A 10,883-nucleotide genomic window follows, 5' to 3' on the forward strand; every position below is an offset into this window, starting at 1 on the left:
TGGTGGGTCTGGGCGATTCAGTATGGACTCAAAGTGTTGCTTCCATCTCTTCAGCTTCTCCTCCTTCACTGTGACATGAGTGCCATCTTCATCTCTCACTCGAAGGTCGTGGTGCTGGTCGTAGTCGCCCTTCAGCTTCTTGGTGTTCTGGTACACCGTCTTCATGTCATCCTGCTCTGCTGCTGCCTCCGCCTCCTTTGCCAGTCTCTCTGTGTATTCTCTCCTGTCTCTCCTTGCTGATTTCTTCACCTACTTGTCTTTTCCTCTATACTCCTTCGAAAGTCTCTCTTTCAGTCTTGGTGACTTGGCGTCCAAAAGTCTCTTCTTAATCTGTCTTCTCTCGCCTATGCGAGTCCACGTCTCTCCTGATATCCACTCTGTCTTCTTACCATTCCTATAACCTAAAACTACTTCTCCTGCTTCCTTCATTGCTCTGTTGAAATTGTCGATGGTCAGTGCTGTCTCATCTTCTAGAACACTAAACCTATATATATATATCCTAGGACCGCATCAAAACAGATTGAAATGTTCCACCAACCAAACCGCGTGTAACTAATTCAGAGCGTGTGCCTCTCTTCTAATAATAAAAATGACTCGTGACGTCATATTAATTGTGTTGATATGCTCTTTCACGTTTCTCTCAATTGATCTTGGTCATATTTTCTTTCACGTCCGTGTTTTTCCTTTACAAAGCTGTGCGTTCACCGGTCTTCTTGTCACCCATCGTTGACTCGTCAGCAAAATAATAAGAGATGAATGGCAAAAGTGAGTGAAGCCCTGGTGTGCATGCACATGGCCAGGCACCAACTCATCGAGAAAAGGACTGACAAGATGGCTTTCATTTTTTGGTTAGATGGCTCAAGACCTCTTAGAGGACGTAAATAGTGAAAGAGAAGAATGGAAGGAGAAGAAAAAGACGGGGGGGGGGGAGGACGCATGAAAGGTACCGAACCTTTCTAAGATGGCAGCAACTGCAGTAACATGAGGAAGGAGAAGTGGAGTGCAACTTGAAGACAAAAAATTCTCTTTCTCCTTCACAAAAGACGTCCTTGCGTTGCAGTAAAGCTCATGGTGACACTTGGGCGTGCTGCCAGGCGTTAAAACCCAGGACCTCTCACCAGTCAGAACATTCCTTCTCAGGACCACTCATACCTCTGTAAAAAGATACATTCTAATTATTCCCCCCCCCCCATATCCTCTTTGTATGTTTGTGTTGTGCATATCTCTGTCTTTTACCACAAGAAACTTAAAAAAACCTTCTCTTATAAAATGTGTTTCTTGAGTATAGTATGTCTGTTCGTTTGGGTATAGAATGTGTCTATTAACACTCCTTTATTCTTGTGTAAACGAATGTTAAAAAAATCACAAGCATGTTTATTAGGTCTGCGCGATATCTGTTTTATTGATATTCTGAGTAAATGTTGTAGTCTGTGTAAGCTGTGTTTTTCTTCAAGCATATAAACCGGTAAGTTCGACAGTCGTGCCATTCATCGTCGACCAACAAGGAAGAAGAATGGCAGAACACTGCAACTTCTGGAAACAAATGGTGTGCTATCCCCACATGAGACACTTGAACTGGGAATTCACCTCTCTGAGAACCGCTAAACAATTCGTCTGAGAGGTGACTAATGAAGGAACAGGGAAGATCAAAGCGCGGTGTGGGCGGATGATAGGCAAGTTGAGCGCCTGATCAGAGCTATCAAAGAACCAGGATAAATATCGCTAGATGAGTCATCCAGACCAAATCCCTGACAGGAGAACGGGGATAGAGAGGCTAAAGAGGCTAACATGTCTAGTTTTAGGCTCCAAGTCTCCACTACGATAGCATGGAGGAAAAAGGAAACAAAAATCGGAAGCAGATATCGGCCGCTTGCGGTGCCAAACGTGGGAGGTGCGACCACCACTACTGAGGTTGCAGCAAAAAGCCAATGGCCGTTTTCATGGCCACCCAGATCTCTCGAAAACAGATATGCTAATCATATTTGCCAAAACATTTGTGTTGGTGCATGTTTTGTGTATATGTTTTGTGCACGTCAATGCGGCTGGCAACATAAAATTAAAACACATGTACCCCTTCTTTTGTGATAGTATATTGGTATGTAATGGTATAGTAGTGTGCCAATAAACACTTCCTGCCTTTGTGTATAATAGTATATAAGTTTGTGTGAAAGTATGCGTATGAACACTTCCGACCCTTTTTGTAGGGGTCAAGGGGTATGTGTTTTGATAGTAATGAAAAGCGGGTTCTGAATTGTATGGTGTGTGATTCCATTATAATAAAAAAGCTGGTGCTGGATAGTACCTGTTTGTGCGATGGTATGCAATCAAAAGCGAGTGTTGGATGGTAGGTCTGTGTGTTGGGTAATATATACTAATTTGAACATTACATTTAACCCTGTCCCCAGAGTGACCCATCCTACCCTAAATTTCTAAGGGAGTCTGAGGTCAAAATAAATTATATGTTACATTCCCCATTGTCCTCAGAGTGGCACATCTGACCCTAAACTTCTAAGGCAGTCTGGTGACACAATAAATCCTATTTTAAGCTCTCTTGTACCCAAAATGGTTCACCCATGTAAACCTACGGATCATTTTAACATAGGATTTCCAGTATGTCCCTAGTGTGAGTCATATTGAGGTCAACTCAAACAATGTAACAATGTCTCCTTTGATGAGGCATACCACGTTTAATAATGTTACCATTCAACCCTAATGTTAAATCTATGAACCATTTTGACATAGGATTTATCATTGTCCCCAGAGTATCAACTAATGTAAGTCCCGTGGGCTTATGTAAATTCAAGTATGTTCCCAGACAGGCACTTACAACTACTTATAGCTATAGTTATATATGGGTCTATGTTTACAGAAGTACATTTATTTAAAATCAAAATCTAATGAGTTCAAGCGATGGTGGAGAAATGAATATAGTGTTTATGTCTTGAGTAACTTTATTGACATGAATTTAGAAGACCTCTAATCTTGGCCATGTGTGGGTTGGTGTTGTTTTTCAGACTGATGGATATGTAGAATGGATAAATGCCAACGATACACAAACACCTGTCACTATCCGACTTCCAGAAGGCATGGCACCGAGGGAATTCATGTTTGGTGTTATTACCGTCTCCAACTCCATGACAACGGGGATAATTTGGAACCAGTGTCTCTTCCAAAAGGACTCAGGTTGGTCGATTTCTAGCTGCTTAGTTCTGTATGTGCACATACAAGCATTTACAATATTCCGTACTTTTGCTTTTCCATGTCTATGTAACGAGTTGATGTACCGCGTCACTTTATTCAAGATTTATTATGTTTTAAATTAGATATCAGCACTGAATTGTTAGCATACCTCTATGAAATCAGATATTATTACATGTCACCAATTATGTCATCTAACCCTGCTTCTTCCTCCTATTCTCGAATAAAGGGTCAGGACAAAACAAATGTAAATAAGGTCCAGTACACGACATGTAGAAATTCACACGAACATATTCAGTGAAAAGCTACTGTTACTTAAACCATTTATTTTACCAGATATAACCCAGTCTCCGGACAATGTGCAACTCATGGCTTTTGGTTTAGAAGGGTCCCTGCACGTGACGTGGGATTCAATTCCATGTACCAGGACTAGAGCATACATAACGTATTACCGCATAACTTTTTGTGAAGTGACCTCTGATCCCGTTAACTGCACAGGTGAGGTATTTGATGGAAAGATATTAAACTGAAATGATTTCTAACATTAAATCATTGCTATATCTAGGTCATGCAAAGATTCTCGTGAAAATTATTTGCAAGCCGGTGTGCTTTCTTGTTACTCAATGGTCAAAGAAAATTTTTTTTTCGTGATTATTTACATCAGCTAAAAAGTAAATTTATATAAATGTCGACTTAATGGACCCCTGGGTTTGGGATTCCTCATTTCTACTGACACGACTTATGCAGAAGATATTCCTGCGACAAGCCCCTCTTCTCTAAGTCAGAATTAATCCAGATGTATTGGATCAAGAAACGTAAGCAGGCAAACAGTACACCCTACTGAGCATAAATACTAGAAATGAAAATCATTTTAGCTGAGTACAGCTATTGGTGATTTCCATTTGGTTACAAACTGTCATTGGCTGATTTATTTCGAGTAAGATGAGAGTCATAACTTGTAAGAGGTGGTTGTACGTCTGGTTTCGTACACCTGAACGACCATTACATTGTAAAGCGTCTGGTAATTTACAAAATACTTACTTTTCATTATGGAATTGCATAGAAAATTTCCATTTCCTGAGAAAAGTGTCAGTGGCAGTTAAATATTAATTCTCCTTTAGTTGTCACTCAAGAAAACACCACACCCTCATAAATACATCCTTATTAGGAAAAGAAGAGACGATATGCAGTTGGCTTCAGTGATGTTTCCAGAAAAAAAGCCATGGAATATCTCTTAAGTTAACCATGCATGTTTTAAAGAAAAGAGAACATATAGATGTATGCCTATTTGTTTACACGTGTAATATTCAAGAAACAGTTTTAGTTTGCATGCTGACGTTTGTAACTATTACCATACGCAGGTGAATAAATATAGATGTACGAAACTTTCAGATCCGGCGCGCAACATCACGGTCGATGGCCAGCAGACGTCCTACACAATTGTAGGACTGGATACCAAACTTCTTTACGGAGTACAACTTAGTGCTGGGTGCAGTAAAGGAGACGGTCCTAAAAGTGATATGGTTATCGGAAAACCTGTTTCTGGCAGTAAGTACTGAGAGATAAAAAGATGTGCAAATGCTGGTCGTAAAATAAAAATTATAATTTGTACATTTACAAGTACCTTCTGTAACAACTCAAGCTGTTCACTGTAAATAAGACGCTATTAAATAATACGTTATAAATGTTGTCCTCCTTACATGGCATTCTATATTGTTCGAATTACTCGTATGTTTCCTACTACCAGTAACTCCATGAGCCTTCTTCAACCGAAAAAGAATGGAAATCACATATTGTTTTCTATTTATTTTCAAACGAAACGCTTCAATACGACTTAGGCTGAGGAACGTATCTTGTGGTTATCTTTCCAGAAACCGTTTTAACATGTTGAATTGTTAGTCAGCATCGTAGAATTTACCAATTATGGAGTAGCGGCATATGAGTTTAAAAGCAAAACATACCATCTATTGACCAAGCACTTGTACTGCTGGATGTTTATTTGCAAAATATTTGATTCCAGGAAATTCCTGCTTTAGACAATAAGAGGATGAAAGTTACAAGTGTATTTCTGTGTGTGTGTGTGTGTGTGTGTGTGTGTATGTGTGTGTGTGTGTGTGTGTGAATTAAGCAGCAAAATAACAATATGTTGCAAAATTGTAAATTAAAATTTCAGATTCATCACTAAATTCATTTCCCATCCTAGAAGTCTCGCTGGGTTGTGCATGCGCAATGTTTTGTTTCTTCATTGGATGCTGTTTATATTGGTATGATCTCAATTGCTATCTTTGATGAATCATAAAAAGTAGAATCACATGTTTCTGAAGAGAGTTTAACACATTTAAATTTGCACGAATTTAGGCAACGATTCTATGCAATTTTTCTTGACGTCCTTCTTTTATTCATTTCCACACAGTAGCATTTACTTCAACTGGCATTCCGCTTTGTGCATCTCCATCCATTGTCACTCGTCAGATACGTTCTGTACACCAGCTTGACGTTAAACATTATTAGGAATGTTTATCTTCAAATCCTTTGATGTTTTATCTATTTCAGTTCAAAATTAAAAATGAAATTTATCTTAACTATCTTAACAGGTAACTTAATTTATTTCTTTAAACAAATATCTTAAATGAAATGCTTTCTAAAAATCAAACAAACAAAGCTGAATAACCCGTGATAATGTGTCATTTATTTACGAGAATATAATGCTTTGATTTCTCCTTGAGATTGAAATAAGCAAAATCAATGAGATGCAGTGATTCTTATGCACTTTGCACTTTCGTATTTAAATTGAGCCTGTTTCAAGTAAATACTAGCGCTTTATGTGTTAAGGGAGATATTTATCATCAAAATAGTTCCCAAAGTTTCTGGTCAAATCAACCGTGATTAAAAATATTATATTAAAGTCCCAAAGTATCATTCCAAATTAAACATTTTCCACTTGTTCTAAGAGTAAATTTTAAGTTCTGAAATTTGCCGTTGTAAAGTCTTGCATATAACCATCAGTTTCCATAGTTTCCACTGATGTCTTTAAAAAAGTTCACAAACATGTTTATTGTAAATATGTTTTGCTTACGCAGCTTTCATTAAGTGAATTGCAGATAATTAAATTTACTGAATTGCAGATAATGACAGTTGCTGAATTGTAGATAATTAAATTTACTGAATTGCAGATAATTAAATTTACTGAATTGCAGATGATTAAATTTACTGAATTGCAGATAATGACAGTTGCTGAATTGTAGAAAATTACTTGTAAATCAGTGTTATTCAGGACCTTTTTTAATGCAATTTTAAATATAAGAATTTATATGCTATGAAATATATGCAATATATTTGATTGGTTCTTTGATTGATAAATTATATTTTCAGTAAAGTTAAGAAGCATATAAAAGAAAGAAGAACACGACACAAAGCTGATGTTTCATATGTCAGAGTGATGTTGACATGGAACAATTGAGTAGGGTAACTGTAACTCCTTTTGACTGATCATTTTATATGAAAATTTAGTAAAGTCGGCTTGTTTTTTTTTTCTTCCTCTGTGCTCTACCATAACAGTGGCAGTGCATATAATGTTACATATGTCCGTTCATCCGGCTGCCCATTCATTACAACTTGTTTAAGTTTTGCGTTCATCTCGGTTTTGCATCTTTGTATATATGAGGACATTTCAGTTGCTTTTAGTTTCGTTTTGTTCTATTATTCTTTCCAAGGAATGTTACAACTGTCAAGAAAATTATAAGTATTGATCTTACGGTCACACAGATTAATGACTCAAATAATAGTGTAATTCTTGGTTATCAGTGAACCATTACAGAAATAAATACCTCATCAAGTCTTCCTACCGAAATGGTACTATGTACGCTTATATTTTGTGGTTTAATATCATGGTCAGCTTCAATAAATGTTACTGATCTTACCTGGAGAAAAAATGTAAACTTTATTTACTTATTTATGCATAAATTTGGATCATAATACAGATTTGTTAATAAGCTCTGTCAACAGTACTTAAATTCCAAAACTGCTTTTCATATGATACAGCAAAGAACGGGTCAAACTTTTGTTTTTTCATTTCCAACCATTTAAAAAAAATAGATGTGCAAAGTTATTACTGCAGCATCAGCACAATATAGAACTCTGTCTACGATTATGATTTTGTGCATTTTGATCATCATGAAAATCTGGTTTCTCAACCTTTGCCGAACTTGATGCTAAAATATTATAGTTATTAATGATCCATTAAAATTGAAGAATGTATTTGCGTGTAAAAAGAAAGAATGTATACAACAGCAGCCTGTTTATTCTTACGAGGTACGGTCAAATATGACAAGATATTTTCCCCATTTTCTATTGTAAATATTGCTATTAAATAATTTCATCATTTTCTATTCAAAATATTCTTGTTAATAATTTCCCAATTTCTATTCAAAATATTGCTGTTTAATAATTTCCCCATTTTCTGTTCAAACTATTGCTGTTTAATAATTTCTTGTAAAACTTCACAGACATTGCTTGTCATAGCTATTTTTTATGCTGCTATTACTGCATATTCGCTAAGCAAGGTTCCGATATGATAACCATATCTCACTTTGGCGGCTCGAACAGATATTTTAGTAATTTGTCCTAGCGACATCTATTGTATTTCATGAGTTGCCTCTCTTAGTATGTAATGCCAACTAACCAACTAACTGACTTAAAAAGGACATTTCGTACGTTTAACATCCAAAGTATGACTACGTACCAGAGAAGCCATTACAGGTGTGTTTGAGTAAACGGTATGTGTAGAAACACAGACCGGGAGTGGAAAATCGCTTATTTATCAGTCCATTCAAGTTGTGTTTTCCTTGTCTCGATCATGTAGGAACAGTATTCAAATTTGAACGACTTAATTTTGGTTGGATGCGGTGGCTTGCCGCCGCATCCAATGAAATTCACAGATCCGAAGCACGGACATATCTGCTCGATACACCAAGGTGTAGATAGGGTTAACATATCGGAACCTTGGCTAGCGAAGATGCTATTACTGTTACATCTGTCTAATCCTAATAGATTTGTTACCTCGATCATAAAAGATGTGTTACCTTATCGAGCTATTTCTGTCACATCTACCAAATCCTAATAGATTTGGTACCTCGATCATAATAGGGTTGGTACCTTATCGAGCTAATAAATGTGTTACCTTATCGAGCTTGTTTTAATAGAGCTGTGGCCTTTCTCCATTTCAAATCTGCTCCTAAGATGACACCTAATAAGATATCACACAAATTCAGAATGTGTGTTCACTATTAGATTTATCTACCTAGTTTTGAGCTTGTTTGTTCAGCATAATTGCCCATAGGAAGAGTAATCTGGTGAAAACAAACGAATCACATTGCTTTTCTTCTTTATTCCGTTTAGATTTCTGGTGAGGGCAATAACTGAAGCTAATAGCACGGGGCATATGGAAACATGATTGTCCTACCTAAGCTTCGTATCCTGGAAGGCATGGTTCCGACTGGCTGTAAGACTGCAAGACTGCCCCTGCCCCTCAAAATGAAGAATAAATGAGCGCGAAGTGATGGTTACACTTTTGCCAATGGAAACGCTTAAGTTGCAGGATGTTGTAGAAGCCTCGCCCCCCTGCCACCCCCATCCCATCCATCATTTACTTTTTCATGCTCCCCCGAAACGATACTTTGTTGTCAATATATTTGATGCATACTCTTTGAATTAACCTTAACCTGCATCAAAAGAGACTGAATACATGAACAATCAAGAAACGCTTCTTATATAATCAAACCCTTTAAAAAAAATATTTTTTAACAAATTCTTTGGTACATAACGATAATTAAAATCTCGATTTGTTTTCGTTGATTGGATCAAACACTTCAAGAAGTACTATGGGTTATGCAATAATGTATTCGATGACAATTAACAAATGGTTTATAGTGTGTTTCATAAGCTCTAATTAGACAGGTATTATAGCAGTTATGCTCGGACTAAGTAAATGAACAGTAATAATGTTAATGCCTGCAGGAGCAATCCGTGTTTGTTACAACAAGAAAGGACGAATTAACCAAAGAAAGGCCGGTTTCTTACGCATACTTTTAATCTATATTATGTTTATGTGGCACAGCAGTTTTATTCTGTTTGTTTGTTTGTTTTGTTTTTTTGTTGTTTATTTTTTTCTTGTATAACTAGCATACTTACAATAAGTATTTTTTTTTTAAAAAATATGAAAACCTTGTGTCTCATCTTTGGTTTTTCTTGAATAGTACGTTGACAGACGAATATTTTGCTTCATATATTTTTTTTTATACCGGCATTGCCACTGCATGGGCGTACAAATGGATAATTTGCGACAGTAAACATCAATGAAAATAATAAAATATACAAATACAGAATTGTGTGAGTGCATTAGAAGACTTGTGTATTTATTGCTTGTTGTTACAGATGTTACAACTACAAACAAATTGGAAACGTATGCCCATTAGACCAGGCGATATGATTTGCTAGTGTTAAGAGCCATCCACCAGCGGCAATCGTCTCAAAAGCCATGATAGAGTAATGACATTTCAGTGTTACTAAGAATATCTTGCCTTGATTGAGTAAGAACATTTCATTGATGCATGTGTGTGTGTGCATCTTTGCAACCCAAAGAAACCTTAAAAACCCTTACACCTGTCTTTGGTGTCAGCATGTTTGTATGTTTGTATGTATATAAGTATAGGGTATGTGTATTAACACTCCTAACCCTTTTCATTGGATAGTAGGTCATGTACTGGATTGTAATTTCATTCATCTGTATGAAATTAAAAAATAAAGTAGATTAGCTTTCTCCCATATTCTAATAATAATAATAATAATAATAATAATAATAATGAGGACTTTGTATAGCGCCTAATCTTTAGAAGCTCTAAGCGCTTTACAACATTAGACAACAACTATAAGATAAAAAACATATAATAATATTATTCCAAAAACAAACACCATGAAATTAGAAAAACATTAAAAATAAAAATAAAAAAACATGCTGAGAATATTTCAAGTAGGAAACATTATTAGGTTTTTAAGTTTGTTCTTGCAGTCGAAATAAGTGAGTTTTGAGAGCCCTCTTGAATGTGATCACTGTGTCTTTGTGTCTAAGTTCAGTGGGCAATTCATTCCACGTTGCTGGGCCTTGGTATGCAAAAGAACGCCGTCCATATGACTTTGTTTTCTCAGTGGAAATAATGAGTATACGATTGTCAGAAGAGGAGCATAAGTATCTTGCTGGTGTGTACACATGGGTGAGATCGGATAGGTATGTTGGACTAGAGTCCGACAGTGAAACGTAGCACAGAGAACACATTTTGTGTTTGATTCTGGATCGAATGGATAGCCAGTGTAGGGTACAGAGCAGCGGGAAGGTGTGCTCTGATCGTGGTACTCTAAGTATGATCCGAGCAGCTGTGTTTTGAACTTTTTGAAGTTTCTGGAGTAGATATTGAGATGAAACAGACAGAACTGAGTTACAATAGTCCATGTCTTAAAAGTACTAATGAACACACAAGTGTTTTAGTGGCATCAACTGAAAGATCTTTGCGAACTGAGCTGATGCATCTCAGCTGAAGATATGTAGCCTTGCATATGTTCATGACATGTTGGTGCAATGTGAGAGTACTGTCCAGAGTAACACCTAGGTTTCATACTGATTGTGTTAATTT

General features: G+C 36.6%; 1 protein-coding gene across 2 annotated transcripts in view; it reads left to right on the plus strand.

Moving 5' to 3' along the window:
* LOC149807237 (leukemia inhibitory factor receptor-like) overlaps positions 1-9,594 on the plus strand; it is a 59,751-nt gene extending 50,157 nt beyond the window's left edge. Inside the window, exons 10-15 of one of the 2 annotated variants that reach the window (XM_089963909.1) lie at positions 3,015-3,183; positions 3,535-3,696; positions 4,591-4,746; positions 5,372-5,462; positions 6,571-6,663; positions 8,596-9,594. In XM_089963909.1, coding sequence (XP_089820035.1) covers positions 3,015-3,183; positions 3,535-3,696; positions 4,591-4,746; positions 5,372-5,462; positions 6,571-6,658 — 666 coding nt within the window. In that variant the 3' untranslated portion in view covers positions 6,659-6,663; positions 8,596-9,594. The remainder of the gene's footprint in view (positions 1-3,014; positions 3,184-3,534; positions 3,697-4,590; positions 4,747-5,371; positions 5,463-6,570; positions 6,664-8,595) is intronic. The other variant, XM_089963915.1, reaches the window with a different exon arrangement.
* Positions 9,595-10,883: the final 1,289 nt, after the last annotated feature.

Source organism: Sinohyriopsis cumingii, chromosome 1, assembly GCF_028554795.1.
Source record: "Sinohyriopsis cumingii isolate HCF-2022 chromosome 1, ASM2855479v2, whole genome shotgun sequence".
Lineage (NCBI taxonomy): Eukaryota > Metazoa > Mollusca > Bivalvia > Unionida > Unionidae > Sinohyriopsis > Sinohyriopsis cumingii.